Source organism: Convolutriloba macropyga, chromosome 15 (genome assembly GCF_964194025.1).
Source record: "Convolutriloba macropyga chromosome 15, txConMacr16.3, whole genome shotgun sequence".
Taxonomy (NCBI): Eukaryota; Metazoa; Xenacoelomorpha; order Acoela; family Convolutidae; genus Convolutriloba; species Convolutriloba macropyga.
Genome location: NC_134482.1, coordinates 39430711 through 39446784, shown reverse-complemented (window position 1 = coordinate 39446784; position 16074 = coordinate 39430711). Strand labels below are relative to the sequence as shown.

At 35.8% G+C, this 16074-nt stretch overlaps 1 protein-coding gene across 1 annotated transcript; it reads left to right on the top strand.

Annotated features, from left to right (window-relative positions):
* The first annotated feature begins 494 nt into the window (after nt 1–494).
* LOC142354271 (uncharacterized) lies at nt 495–14623 on the top strand. Its single transcript, XM_075406533.1, has 7 exons — nt 495–577; nt 4579–4691; nt 5311–5535; nt 7637–7835; nt 8898–9390; nt 11293–11947; nt 14209–14623. The coding sequence occupies exons 1-7, from the start codon at nt 518–520 to the stop codon at nt 14237–14239; spliced, it is 1776 nt and encodes a 591-aa protein (XP_075262648.1). The 5' UTR covers nt 495–517; the 3' UTR covers nt 14240–14623.
* The last annotated feature ends 1451 nt before the right edge of the window (nt 14624–16074 follow it).

The window sequence follows — 16074 nt, the reverse complement described above, 5'->3', positions numbered from 1 at the left end:
ATATACATCTTGTGCAACATCAGGGATTTTAATTTCGTTTCAGAGAAAGTGCAATTTTTTTTGGCTCTGAGTTTTTGAAATACAGTCCAAAAAATTTTTTCATGAATGCAGTCGATTTTTTTGCGATTTTTTTTGGAAATATTTCAATGTGTCGTATGTATGAATTCTTATTTTACTTTTATTTTATCTGTTCAAGAGGATGGCCTTTTGTCTCGGATGGCTCTCTGTCTTTTCTATGTCTCGAATGCTGAATAATGAGATGCATTCGGCTTTCTTATTTTTTTGATACCTTAGTCTTTTTAATTCCTAACCTTGTATCCATATTCTTCACACTCTGGTTTGTATCTTTCTAGCATTTTCCTGGCACCTAAATTTATATTTGTTAGTTTGCTTTTTCAGTTGTTAAAAAGTTTAATAATGTCAGCCTTTTCATGGATTTTTGTCATTTCTTTGGTTTGCAATTGGTTTCATTCAACATAAGGCAGTACCGAACACACCCACACCCACGCAACAGTTGATGCACGTGAATGGGGCGCCTAACTACCCTTATTACAGCTATGGATATGATCAAAATAAGGTTTGCTTTAAATTTGCTAATTTTAAATCGGTTTGAGGATTTATTGTGTTAGTTGAGATGTTAATTCAACTCAGATCTCTTTATATTGAAACCATAGCCAACGTTTGGGTGCGACTGAAAGCCTCCTTAGAAGTGCGACTGAAAATCAATTTGGTTGAAAGATTTCAGAATTGATGAACAATATCCTGTTTTTAATTGTCTCGGTTTAGAATAATCAATATCCCATTTAAATACTAACAGGATAGTTATACCGTTCTTTTTATGCAGATTTGACGTATTAAGGTTTGGTCATTTTAACTGGATCGCTGACATTGTCAACTTTTCATGCCAAAGTTTTGTATTCATTACAATCGCCTGTTTTTTTTTTCATTTTTGCATGTAATCGAAGCGTTTGTTTAGTGTAATCTTCCTTCTAGGAGCCAAGAAAGGATTTGAAATTGAAAACGCTTTTAGACCGAATTTCGGTTGCATGAAGAATCTAGACTCTTGGAACTGCTCTTGATCTCTTATCGTTTTTATGCAAAATTTTTGCTGGACTGTTTTCGATATTTGACGGGTTTTTTATTTCATCATTTTTCTTTCACAATTTTTAGCAACAGGTCTTCAAACTCCGTAGTATAAGAGCAAGATTCTCATCACTGCCAATCATGAACAAATCAAATTGTTATTTGGGACAAATTTTGAGCCTGCAACCCACACAATCGGGGTTCAATGCCAACAAACATGTTGCAGTATAATGCTCATGATCAGCCTGATATTGTACTTTCGTATTTGGTTTCAATTCTCCTCGCTCAATGCAACATTTCTTGGAATTGAAAACCGATTGTTTGGGTTGCAAGTTCAAAATGTGTTTTAGATGATAATTTGATTTGCTCATAATTTTAACTGATGAGAATCTTGGGATTTAGACCGCCGTCAACGGCTATTATTTAGGCGATCTCCTTTTTTACGACTCGCTGAGGAGTATTGGTTTTCTTAAGTTTTTTTTTAAACCGGAAGTACTATTCGTTCAGACGCCGTTATGACCTGAAAGCGAAACTGAGTAAAATTGCCGTGTGAACTAAATTTGTCTGAGCGAGAAAAGATTTTTGATCATTCGCTGCGTTTAGTGAATGACTTTTCAACTTTGAAAAGTTTTTTTTGACAGAATGGTACAGTTTTTAGCCGTTTTTTCGAAAAGTGGACCAGTTTTTTGCTTTTAATTTGGTTTTTTGTAGAAATAATTTTTATTAGATGCTATATTGAAGTGTAACCCGAAGAAATTGATACCACAGCGTTTTGCAAAGCCTGAAAATGCTTTTTGAAATCAAAACGGGCGCATATTTTTGATATTTTGGTTAATTTTTGGCTTTTTTCTATTAATTTGTTCATTTTTGGTTTTTTCAGCAGTCTTTTTTCAAAAATCAGTTAATATGGCAACTTCTCTGTGATAATTCATGTACTTAGCGCGTGTTCTTACCTCAAGGTTATTTTGTTTTATAAAATTGTACACATGCTAATCCGATTTTGGTAGTTTTTTTCCAATTTTTTCTGTTTTTTTCGTTTTTTGGTTTTAATTACTAGAAATATACATCTTGTGCAACATCAGGGATTTTAATTTCGTTTCAGAGAAAGTGCAATTTTTTTTGGCTCTGAGTTTTTGAAATACAGTCAAAAAAATTTTTTCATGAATGCAGTCGATTTTTTTGCGATTTTTTTTGGAAATATTTCAATGTGTCGTATGTATGAATTCTTATTTTACTTTTATTTTATCTGTTCAAGAGGATGGCCTTTTGTCTCGGATGGCTCTCTGTCTTTTCTATGTCTCGAATGCTAAATAATGAGATGCATTCGGCTTTCTTATTTTTTTGATACCTTAGTCTTTTTAATTCCTAACCTTGTATCCATATTCTTCACACTCTGGTTTGTATCTTTCTAGCATTTTCCTGGCACCTAAATTTATATTTGTTAGTTTGCTTTTTCAGTTGTTAAAAAATTTAATAATGTCAGCCTTTTCATGGATTTTTGTCATTTCTTTGGTTTGCAATTGGTTTCATTCAACATAAGGCAGTACCGAGAGTTTGCTGAAAAGCGTTTGTCAAAAATTTGACTGATCACTATTTTCTGCAATTTTTTTGGTGCCTTGGTATCTTTTTAAACGATTTTTTGTCTTTTAGAGTTATTTTGTTGCTTATAGTCTTTTCTGTGATTAAATTAATTTCTATTATTAAATTAATTTCTATGGTTAAATTAATTTAGTTTTCTAATGATTCCTAATCGAAGTCATTAGAAAACTAAATTATGTTTCAACTAAATGAATTTGAAATTCTTTCACGCATTGACTCACGCGGTGGTGGTACATTGAATTATGTGCATACTGTCAAGGTCAAAGGTGCAGAATTAAAAGGGAAGGGATAAACCGATGAAGCCCGGTCATTAAGTCATTGAGAATTAGTTTATCAAACTTCAGTAGAGCCTTAGCTAGCCTATATTGGTATTAAGTTTATTAGCTTTCAGCTGAGAAGCTGATTTAAGTATACTTTTAGAATCCAACTAAAACTGCAAGTCAAATTAGAACTGTTTTTGACAATGAAAAAAACCAGAAAAAAAATTGGTGACTTTGTCTCCTCTTTTCCTTTTTTTGTTTCAATCCCGATGTGCATCAAGCGCGTAAACGGCGGCTATTTTCTGGCAATCTGCCGGCTGTTTAACCAGAGTAAATAGAATTTCGACAAAAATTTTTAATCTCGAATATTGCGATGGACACCAAAATAACGAAAACAAATTAGAGGTGTAAAAGACGTGTTTTGAAGCTTTGGATAGTCAAAGTTCTTTTCAGGTTTTTCTCTCAAAAATGAATGACGCATTCTATTGTTGTCTTATGATATTAGATTTTTTACGACTTCATTTTGCGAGGTTCCTTTTGCTTAATATCATATTTTTGAAAAAGTAATTAATTTGTGAGTGATTGTCGTCAAACGAAGTTTGTAGCAATTATATTAGTCCTCTTGGTCTTTTTATGCAAGTTTTTGCTTGACCGCTTTTTCGTCTGACCCATTTGAGATTTCGTCCTCAAAAACAGGGTAAACAGGTAGCGCCCAGCGCGCATTAAATGCTCTTAGAGACTTTCAGCTTACTAGTCTCCAAATATGCAATTCACAGAAAATGTTTTGGAGATTTATACTTATGATGTGAAGTGCGGTTCTTAGAGGCTGACCCCTGACCCCGGTTCTTAGACGTTGAACCTTTCTCCCCCCACCTCCCACTAACTTCACCCCCCAATACCACCCCTGCACATCGTTCAGGCCGTAAGGGGACCATGCAGACAAACTGTTTCACCTACCACCGTTGCACACACCACCCCCCCCCCCTCCTGTTGACACTGTACACCTCCCCCGGCTGCTCTCTCCTCACGCCCCCTTCAATTAAGCTAAAGCTAGCCTCACTAAACCGTGGCTAGCTAGTGACGAAGCTAACAGCTCGCCGGTCGTTTGAGAGCAATTAGCCCGACGTTAGTCGGCTATGTTGTTATTTGCTCTCGAGCTATTATTGTAAACGCGTCTTTTTTTAATGCAAAATTGACTGTTTTTGGGAACTTTTGAAAATTTTTTTAACTGATCCATTTGATAGATAGCAGAGATGCTGGGGTTAAAATACCAAAAAATATAAAAAAATTTTACCGGTGGCAAACCTTTCAGTGGCCAGTTCTGGCTTAATTCAGACATCTTTTTCTGTAATCTTCATTGTGTTTTTATTGGAATACTTTCAAATACGCTGTGCTTTTGTTTCCTTTATTTTCTGCATGGGAATTTGAAAGCTTCAATTGTATCAAATCTAACTTGTGGAGTAGTGAAGTGAACTGTTAGATTGTAGAGTTTGAAGCTTCGATACTTTTCATTGAATGCTTCCACAGGTAGTGGTTTCTTCCTTCTACGCTTAAAAATCCATCTGGGGCAGTTTTCTCAAAAAATATTTCAAAAATCTGTTATCCATTTATCAAAAATTAGTAATTATTGTTTTAGATGAGTCCTGAGACACCCCCTCATTACAAATATCATCATAATCAACAACAACAACAGATTACTCCAAGAGAATCGGTCAAATCGAGTCCCAATTCGCCTGCCATGGACCCGAGGTGAGATCTGAATCTGTTCTATTATTTTTTAAAAATTAGATTATAGCATAAATGTGTTTGAATGCAAAAATCAACATTCTTGAAGTCAAATGTACATCGGAATTGTTTGCTTAAGTTATCGGAATTGTTTGCTTAAGTTGAATATTTAGAGCAAAAAGTATTTGAATCTTAAACTTAAAGCAAATATAAGAAAAATTGTCTGCTCAGATCTCTTGTTAAATGAACAATTACCGATTACCTTTATCTGAAAAATATCCCAAATAAAACGTTAAGCGGAAACCAAGTCTCCAAAAACATGCAAACGCTAATGTGTCTTTTAGGGTTTTAGACCCACTTCCAAATTATGAAATTAGAACCCCCCCCCCCCCCCCCCCCTCAAAAAAAGAAAATGTAAATACAATAAAAATGTGTAAAGACGTATAAAATACAATAAAAAATGAGAATACAATAAATATGCATCAAATAAATGTATTAAAAACACTAAAAAATGTGAATTTAATAATAATAATAATATATAAAATAACTGTATAAAATACAATAAAAATGTGAATGGGAAAAAATTTGGCTCTGGTCTACTAAGTTGCAACACCTTTATTGATGAGAATCCGTCTTTTTCAAGGTACCTTCACCATCAGAGTGCGTGGGACTGCAGCTCTCAAAGTCACCACCACAATGACACCACAGCTCACGGAGAAGAACACGACTTTTCAAGTGTGTCAGAGAGAGAAGTCATGACACTCGGACACCACTACCGACATCATCACCATCAACGAGGCACCATTGAAGATGACTTCTTGGGACTGGGCGACTTCGATGCAACACCGACTGCGTCTATCATTGACAAGTGAGAACCAATTTTTAGCTTCGAATGTTCCAAACTGGAACTATCTCAAGGTTCTGTTTTTTAATAGCCGCGAAGCGATAGCGACTATTATTGGGGACATCGTGGTTTTTTACAATTCAAAGAATTTGAATTGTATTGGGGCGCTGTCTTTTTTTTTAAGATCTGTTCACACATTTTCATGATTTTTGAAGTCAAATTTGAGTGGCGATTTTGGTCACGCCGAAACAGGAAATGGAGCGAAAAAGCGAGTGGTTTTGCGGCGTGAATTTTTTTCGCTCTAATTTTAAAGTAGAGTGAGAAAACGGTGTTTGAACAAAAATTCGGTTTATCGGTAGTGGTTTTTTGTTCACATGCGGCAATTTCACTCTGATTTTTATAGCTGCGAAGCTGTAAGCTGAGCGAAGCTATATTGCGGTGCTCTTGTTTTTTTTTGTTTCGTCGTCTGACGCTCTTTTTTCGTTTTACATTTGTTCACACAGCAAAGCTGAAAAAGTCAAATGTTCTGAATGACTTCTTCCTCTCACTAACGGCATTTGCGCGCGTGACGTCATTTCTCACTCGCTTTAGCAAAAATTTTTAGGTTATTTGCGTGATTAGATTTTGATCATACGTGACTTACCTCACTCAATAAAATGACTTTTGCACTTTGAAACTTAAGTTTAATTTGAATTTGTTTAAGGTCAAGGGAACTCATTTGTGCAGTTAAGGTCCCTAATAAGAGGCTTCTGCGGAAAGAATTTTAACAAGCTTTATTAATGTATCGCTGTTTTTTACCTAGTTTTTTGAGCGGCGTCGATTTTTTTTTTCAATTTAGATCAGTATCTGTTTCTATTTGGATTATATGGCACGCAGGTCTATTCTTTCGCAGCTTTTCCGGCAATCTGCCGGCTATGTTTATTGTTTTTTCGATTTTTTGGATCGGATTTTTTTCTAAATGGTTTTCCCAATCCATTCACAGCTCATTCTAGGCCTAGTTTTTTGTTTGAATTAAAATTTCATTTCTCGCTAGGGGTTTTTTGCTCACATGCGGCATTTTGATATTGATTTTCTGTTTATTTCTTATTTTTTTGTTCTGATTTTTTTTTTAAAAATGGTTTTCTGAATTCACGCATAGTCCTTTCTAGGTCTAGTTTTTCTGTTTAGTCAATGAAAATTCTTTGAATTGTACGTCAGGACTTGTCCTTCTATGTTTTTTAATTCGTCATCTCCATCGATGATTCTTACGACCTGACTTCTTGGAATTGACTTCAGTGACTTCTATTGCTTTGCAGTTAAAATTTATGTGCGTGACGTCGTTTCTGCTTTTAGTTCAATTGCGTGACTTACCTCACTCAAAAAAATGACTGCTGAACTCAATTATGGAACTTTAATTTTTTATGAAGATATACTAGTTAATAGTGTGCATCTAAGTAGTGCCAATCTTGTATGCCCTAATTCGTGATTATTAGTCTTGAGTTTTTGATTTCGATTATCAGTTTTGAAATAGCTATTTAAGGGCTTTTTCCTTATAGAACGTATGTGTCAAAAAAATTGACAGTCCGAAGCTAACCCAAAAAGTCTTGTGGTCTATTAAAGGACTGGTGGTCGATCTGTCTATCTTATTTCTTTAGGTGTTTCAATTCATGGAAGGCCACGAGCGTCTATCGCGGCTATTTTCCGGCAATCTGCCGGCTATGTTTTTTTTTGGGGGGGGGTCCAATGATTTTTGCAGGGCTTCGTTGTTTTTGGAGTTCGGCTAACCATTTTTGGGCTGCATTTTAAACTTGACCAATAAATTTGTATGTGTGATTTGAATTGAACTGGTTTTATTCGTATCAGAAGTTACTAATGAAAGTTACGCTTGCGTGAGCCTATGAGACATTAATCAACTGTCGTTTGAAACATTTTTGATGTTTTTCAATGACTGCTTTTCTGTTTTGATAACACATTTTGATTCAAACCACAAGACATAAAACTAGAAAAATATCTAGTTAACTCGTCTAAAAAAATATCCGAACTTGGTGACAATTTTGTTGAGAAGTGGAATGTTGTTAAATAAACGAAATTAAACTATAATGTGTGATGAAATTTGAATTCTTTCAAGAAGTTTGAGATATTTTAGCAGGTCCAGTGAGCCACCTACGACGTTGCCCAGAACCCCAGTGGCTTCAAGAGGAAAAAGGTCTCTGGCATTCCCACCAGACTATAACACAGTCATGCGTCAACAACAACAACAGCAACAACAACAAGCCATAATGCATAGATACAGTCACGAAGAAGATGATCTCAGAACTGGCTATGTGCCTAATAGTGCTTATCAGGTACATAAACATATTTTCTACCTCAAAAATATCATATTTTTTCCATTATCTCGCGCAGTGATTTTGGTTTCATCAATTGCTCTTAACTCTTTAGGACGCATGCGAGAATATAATTTTGGCCTTTTTACCTCACTTTTTTTTGGGAGGGGGGGGGGGGGGGGGGTTCCAGATTAGACGGCAGAAGCATTTGCCATCATCATCAACAAACAAGATTTTTGCTTTCAATTGACCAAAATCAACTAACTTTTTTTTGAGAACTATTTTTTAAAATATGATATGTACAAATTATGTACAAAAATATGCATATGTACAAATTATGTACAAAAATATGCATATGTACAAATTATGTACAAAAATATGCATATGTATAAATTATGTACAAAAATATGCATATGTACAAATTATGTACAAAAATATCCATATGCATATTGCTAGTGTGAGACTATTTTTTACCCAAATTGGCGCCGTAATAGGAAATTTTTCCCAAAATAGCCCTCAAATTACTAATGAGTTGTTCAGTGGCGATCGTGTTTTATTGTAGGCAGTTCGCTCAGCTTCTACTGTAAAGAAACGTCCGAGACAGCTACGGTGGCGATGAGTGGTGTGAGCAATTTAAAACTGAAAGCCATTATACTTTTTGTTATTTTTGTTGCCATTCTTCTATTTGAATTGACTTCAATTCTGTTATGATCAACTAGCTTACTGTTTTATCTGATTTTGTTGCTACATAAAACTAACTGCTGCAACTGTTGTACTTTGTCCTTGTGTGAATAAACAGTTTTCGCTCGTTGATTTGATTGGAATAGTTTCATTTTCCGCCGCTGAAATTTTCCATAATTTCGCAATGATAGCTGTTGATGCTAAATGATGAAATGTCACACATATTATTAAGTCGGTCAAATTAAGAACACGTATTGTATTATTTGTATTAGGATATGAAAACTTATTTTTAGACCAGGGGTCGGAAAAGAAACTGTTCCGCTTAATTGAAAACTAAAAGTTAAATTCAATCGACAATTAACTGTTTCTTAGAATTTTATTTGAATGGTAATTTCTGTTTAGGTAACGGACTATCGTATGAGAAGATACCCTACTTATTCATCAATGAAACACAAACACAAATCAAACGACGATCTCTTATCTGCGGGTTCCAATTCTTCAGTTAATGTTAGTTCGAGTTGCAGCAACAATTGGCGTCAACCCACATCAAGTGTAAGCCTTAATCTCCAACAACATCAGCAAAGTTTAGCCAACCTGAGGCACACCACGCAAACCTTGCGGAACTCCTCGTCACGGTTACAATTGGTGACGTCAAACTCGCAGCCTATGACGTCAGCATCCTCAATATGCAGCATTCCCGGCTCGTCCCCCTCGATGGTGGTGTCGGGGTCGCAGATGATGATAAGCCAGGGGGTGTCGGTGAGCGGTATGAACAGTTTTGGAGGGTCGGGATCTTCTAACATATCAACTGGTGGAAGTAGACTGTGTGAGCATTCTGCTTCTTCCACTTCGTCAATATCGAGCCATTCACAGCGAGCCAATCAGAACACAGCAGGTGAGGAAAGTTCAATATGGTCAGATATATATGGACTAATTTTTATTAATTGCTCTCGAATGAGAAACAATTATTGTAAATGTGTGACTTTTTCACGCACTTCTTTGAGAGATTAATAGCCGCCCTCATCTTCTCAGCCGGCTATTATAGCGCTCCTGTTTTTTTTAACCTCGTCGAACTTTTTTTCGCTTTACCATTTTGCCGCTTTTTCGACATTTTGCGTGAAATCTTTTTGACTTCTCTAGGCTAGTTTCTCTCTTCTCTCATTCTGCTAAAAGTGAATTTGAACATGAGTTGCTAAGCAAAGCAATTCAAAATGAACAGAGTCGGTATAAAAAATTTAAGTCAGAAATAGAAAAGGGATAAACCCATAAAGCCCAATTTTAGATGCCCGCTATTTGAACGTCGTTCCTATAAGTCTTAGTTACCATCTCTTGTGCTTATTCGTATTGATAGTAGCCCATGTAGCCTCTCTCTAAGAAACAGAAATATGTTCAACTACGAAGAAATGCCATCAAAATAAATCGGACTTAAAACATGTTTTTGAACAAAAATCTTCTATTCTTTCAATCCCAATCATGCTTATTGGAATCAACGGCGGCTATTTTCCGGCAATCTGCCGGTTATGTTTTCAATTGCTCTCACACCGAAATAATGTTTGTTGTTCAAACAAAACCGATTGTTAGAGACTCGATAACAAGGTCCTGATAATTTTTAATTGCTCTTGAACGAAGTTCATGGCAATTATTGTAAACGTGTGGGTCGTTTTTATGCAAAATTTTTGCTTGACAGTTTTTGCGCCTTTCTTCTAGAACATTCTTTGAATTCGCAAGTGACTTTTTCACGCTTTCGTTCTTCATTTTTGAGTGATCTCTATTGCTCTCACTCCGAAGTAAAACTTGTTGCTAATATAAAATCTGTTGCAGCATAGCATCAAGGGGACTGATAGCCGAGTAGGCAGTGCTTCTGGTTTAGGGATCGGGAGGTCATTGGTTCAAATCCCGGCGTGGTCAAATGGTTTTCGACCCGCCTTCGTTCGAGAGCAGTTCTTCCGACATTAGTAGGTTTATGTTTTATAGCCGCCGTCAGCCTCTCAAAGGCTTTTATTTTTTTAAATTCGCTTTACCTTTTGATCACGTTTTTCGTTTTACATAAGTCAGGATTTTCACATTTGACTTCTGAATTACTTCACTCACTGTTTCAACTGAATGGAATTTCAATTCTTTCTCGTATTGAAATATGTAATATAGTGAATACGATCAAAGTCAAAAGAGACGGGATAGAACACTTTTTGACACTGAAAAAAAACAAAAAAAATTCGGTCAATTTGTCTCGTCAACGGCGGCTATTTTCCGGCAATCTGTAGGCTATGTTTCTTTATGATGTTTTCGCACCCATAAAGAAAAGTTGTTTAGGCTACGACCCCTGAATTAAATTGCGGCGCCTGTCATTTGAGAACAATTTTTGCGACGTTAGTCGGTTTATGTTTTTCGTGTCGAAACCACTGTGAAAATGAGCAACTTTTTATTTTAGTTTCAAAATCGCTGTAGAAAATGGATCCTGCTTATTTAAGACGTTTTCTTTCAAAGTAGTTTGGGAGAAAACTGAGCTACCGAAACTCCGTAAGCATAAGCTAGCTACATCCTAAGGTACATAAAAGATATTGTACCTGAGTGGTTGAGATGTCAGGTTGTCAATCTGGAGATCAGGGGATGCACCATAAGACGTTTCTAAGCTGTACCCCCTCTAAATTAAATTGCCACGCCTGTCGCTCGAGAGATTCATCCTACGCTAGTCGGTTTATGTTTCATTATTTTCAATTTAGATATATTGTTTGCTATGAAAAGCTCTAATGGCATTTAAAGCCCCTTTACAATCCTGCTAAGAGTTTCTTTATTTCAGGCGGTGATACAGTTTTCTTTCCTCAAATGGCTGGAACTCCTGACAGTCACCCTTCTAGTGCTCAGAACCGCTTTTACCCCTTGCCTTATTCAACTCAAAAAGCCTATAGCAACAGTAGTCAAAGCAGCTCTATGCGAAGCGTATCAACGGAACATTTTGCCAAGTCACCGGCAAGCAACAACCCTAATAGAGCAAGCGATGGCAGCCAGTTTTCACTCCCCTACAGCTCCTCGAATTTCAACTATTCGCCAAGCAAAGTAACAGCGTTGGCATCTATTCACGACCCTCAGTTCGGTTTCAACATCACCGACGATAATTCAGCGCCAACCATGCCTCAATCCGCAAGTTGGAATACATTACAACACAATGCACCCACGAGCCCCTTAGTCGGAAGCCCAAACTACAATGGAGTCCTTGAGGCACACCATATGTGGTTGGCCGCAGAGGCAATGAATAACCCATCGTCACAAATTTCAGAAGACTATGAACTGGGGGATAAATACGTGCAAAGTCCAGTGCATAGGCTGAAAGCAAAAATAGCAAATAGCAGAGGAAGTAACTCGAGTAGTGAAGCTTCAGTGACTCCAGTTGCAAGTTCTCACATCAGTTCTATCCGAGCTCTCTCATCTCATGAAGCCCATTTCGACGACACTGAGTAAGCGCTAGCAATCACCTCAATTCCTCAAATTCAGGTTTTTTGTTCTTACTGCGAAGCGATGGCTTAGCCATGCCGAAGTGATAAAGGTTTTTTTTCACGTTTTGCAATTTGATTTGTGTTCGCTGTTTTTAGTTATGTAGTTTGTTTTTGGCAAGTTTTTTTTTCCAGAGTCTATGAGAATAGGTTCAACTTAAGGTGGAATAATATACAATGGATGATTAGAAGTTGGTGTTAAAGTGTCGGATAACTGTATGGTTAGAGTGCATTACAATATAGGTATGTTTAGCATATTCGCTTCCTCGAACGTGTTGCTTGTTTCCGGAGCCATTGAGATATTTTTCTTTTGTCTACAATTTCATCTTTTTGTGCAAAGTCTTGAAGGCGATTTTTATTAATTTTTATACAGTTTTTCAGCTTTTTTATGCAATACGGCAAATGCTAAATTTTAAGATTAGTTTTAAAATTTTAGGTAGTTTATCTCATACTCCTCAAAAACCTAAAAATGTGACTCCTCAACATCTTCCTGAAAACCTGCTGTTTATGTTGGTTATTCAATTGCTAAATTGCAGTAGTTTGAGAGCAATTCTTCCGACTTTAGCTGGTTATGTTTTAAGTGTATGTAGTGACCTCTGGTGATATGGTCATAATAAAGGTGAAAAGGTTATTTTGAGAAGTTTTGATTCCATAACATTCCCTGCTCCATACCGAAACTACTACCAGCTACTCCACCTCCCTCCCTAATGCGAGCCTGCCTCAGACCAAGCTGACTATTACTGAGCCAACCATTTGGCGGTTTTTTGTGATCAATTCATCGACGTTAACAAATAAAGAAAGAAAAGAATTAATTTCGTTGTGATACAGATCAACAATAAGCGAGGACAGATAACGAGATCAAGCTGATCTGCTATTTCAATGTGCCACAAATTACAAATAAACATAATCACGTAACAATCATAATGTATTGAAAATCTAGTAGCATCATTTAAATTCAGTGTATCTCGAACTAACAAACAATTGGAGTAGTATTAATGATATGTATTTCTATAGAGATTAATGCAAAGTCCAGCGGGGAAAGAAATATGTTACTATAAAACATGATCCAGAGATTGACTAGTCATCATATTGCAGTCGAGTTCATTTTTGATTTTCAAATATCTAAGATGTTTGACTTTCATTCGAATATGAACCTTGTTAGTTCATAATTATTGAATAAATAGGTGTTTTTTACTTGGTGGCAAAAATTGGATAATTTTATTCAAGAAGACAAATCCAAGTCTGATGAAATAACTACACATTTAATCATTCTGTTATAAAGTTTAGTTATCACCTCGAAACCGAATGGAATTTTTGTCGATCTTTCGTTTACAAACGGGCTCCTCTAACAATTTCAGATGGGAACTTCTGGTTACCTTACGCAAGATTAATTAAAATTGAAAAGATTATTGCAGAAATCTTGTGTTTGTTGACTGTTTATAGCTCTCAGAACAAACTTGAGGAGTTCGTAAATGTGTAGTTCATACACTGTTAAGGTTGAATTCTTCGCAAATAAGTCGTCGCAGTGATAGCCGCTTCTTTTTCTGAAGTGAATAAGTTTAATTATCGTCTTTTGTAAAAAAGAGATGGGTTTTAGAGATGAGTAGCTGCAGCAGCAATAAAATAAAGCACCATACTGCAAAATAGGAGCAACATTAGTAATATAATATTCTAGCAACTTTTTTTTGTTATATATGATGTCTGAGCTTAGAGAAGATTCCACATTGTTTTCTGAGTTTTTCCTTCACAAAGTCAATATGGGACTGAAATGAGAGTTTTCCGTCTAATTTTATTCCTAAGTATTTGCACACAGGTTTCATTGGTATATTATTGGAGTTCAGGTAATATGTCGTGTCTACGGATAATGATTTCAGATTCATCTGAACTGTTTTTTCCAAGTTTAGTACTAATTTGTTCCTTTTGAGCCAATCATTGATTGCTTCAAGATCTGATTCAATTTCTTTGGTAGTACATCCTATGGTTTCAATATTTGTATCATCGGCAAAAAGAATAATGTTAACACTTTTACAGACGTTTGGCATGCCATTTATATAAATTAGAACGTTACCAAATAAAAATTTTGCTCACAGCCGAAGAGGTTTCAAGTTACATTATAAGCCGAGTTTTAAGTTGGAATGTTGGCACAGGTTTCAATTTGCAATTTGAGAGAGTACATGAACAACGTTACTAGGAGAACTCGTGTTTATTTATTATTTGTGTTTCAGTGAATCAACACCCGTTGCCTTCAAACTATGATGTGATTGGAAGTTATGAAAAAAGAAAACTCGAACACTTGACATGTTCGCAAAAAGGACATTATAAAACTGGCGTGTTGTGTTGACTTAAGAGACTGCTATACATTTCATCAAAACGTGGCCTTTATTTTGGCAAATATCTCAACAATAGCAGGCTGCCGTCCTTGAAACATGAACTTTTTGAAATTTTTAAAGAAGTTCTTATAGAAGTGGTCTTCTCAATTATCATTTCTTGTTGAAATTTGTTCAAACCTTCCATCTTGGCTCAAATTCTGAATCGTCCCCCGCTCTCAAACAGTCTGCCTGCTGCGTTGAAAAAAAGTTGTTTAGAACGAATGTGTGGTGAAATGACCATAGTTTTTTTGGGAATATGCAGTATACGGGTTAATAACCATTAAATTGTCTTAATTAATAATTCATTAAAGAGTGAATCGAAGAGTTGCAATTTTTTAGGCAGGCGGCTTAATGTGTCCTATATCTGTGCTGTTTGACCACATTTTGAGCGTATCATTGAGATGCTATAAAATTCAGCCTCGAACTTGTTGATGTTATTTCCTAACTTCTTTTGGGTGCATTTAAATTGGTTAAAATTTGCCCTCACCTTTAATAATAAGCCATATTTCACTCGTTGCAATTAATTTTGTGTCTGATTTAGTCTGTTTCCTCCATTGCTTTGTAAACTCTATTTTTGTATCAAATCCTAACTATTATTATTTTTAATATAATACTATTTAGTAGCAGTAAATCAAATAAGTTCACACCTATTTTGGAAAAGTTGATATGATTACGATATTGTTGAAAGTTTTAAATTATTTTGTAGAGGTTTTAGATTACTTCGCTGATCAGGCTTTTGATTCATTTTTCCGCTTTCCTAATTAATCAAACTTTGGGAATTGTTTCCAAACACCCCCCCCCCCCCCCCCCCCCGTGATTAAAATATTTTTCCGTTTGACTATGGCACAAAGGCATGATTTTGTTTACTAATGACGTTTGAATAGGCGACGAGAACCCATTTGAATGTATATAATCAGTTAGAGACAAATATATTCTACCGTTGAAAAGGAAACAGTTTCTCAAATTTTGTTCATTATAAACACTGTCCTTTCCCTTCCTCGACACTGGAAATAGTTTTCCGCTTTCTATGATTCTACGAATTTGTTTTAAAAACGTATGAACTTATTGTCAATTAATGTACTTTCTGTTCAGCTTTTTAAGAGTGTTAGAAAGTCAAAACCTTGAACAGAGGTGATGATATGGCTTTGAATAGCTATACTTGTTCAAAGTAAACGTAACAAACAAAATTTGAGAGATCAAGAAGAAACTTGGCTTTGATGGACAACAAAAGGAATGACAAAAAAGTATCTAACGGATATGAACTACGTTCGAGAGCTCGCGATCATTTGGTGCAATTGTGTTAGAACGTTTGACTTCCAAAATTTTTCGAGTTGCATCCGGTACTGGACTAGTTGCATAGTAGTTGCATGTGTTCATAACTCCTGCCAAAGTTGTCTGGGAGATTGATACTTACATGAATACATTAATCAACTCTCGTTACAATAACAACAGTTTCGTAACTTACCTGTGAAATAACACGCAAACTCCCCCCATTGTACACACTACGAAATCTGCTTTGTCATTCGACTATGAAATTACGACGCTTTATACTCTAATTTGGTTTAATTATTCGAAGATTGAATATTTGGTACTGAAAACAAATTTATTATTATTATTAATCACTTCAAGAGTGTGATGGTTATGCAAATGTTGGAATTGAAACAAGAGTTGTTTTAAAAACACTACCGCACAAATGTTATCGACCACCGCTAAGATATTCAG

What these genes read in the sequence shown, in the direction of transcription:
- LOC142354271 (XM_075406533.1), top strand. Translation starts at nt 518, where the DNA reads ATGCACGTGAATGGGGCGCCTAACTACCCTTATTACAGCTATGGATAT. An exon ending in TCGCCTGCCATGGACCCGAG is followed by an intron (nt 4,692 to 5,310) that starts GTGAGATCTGAA and finishes GTCTTTTTCAAG; the next exon opens with GTACCTTCACCATCAGAGTG. An exon ending in GCCCATTTCGACGACACTGA is followed by an intron (nt 11,948 to 14,208) that starts GTAAGCGCTAGC and finishes TTTGTGTTTCAG; the next exon opens with TGAATCAACACCCGTTGCCT.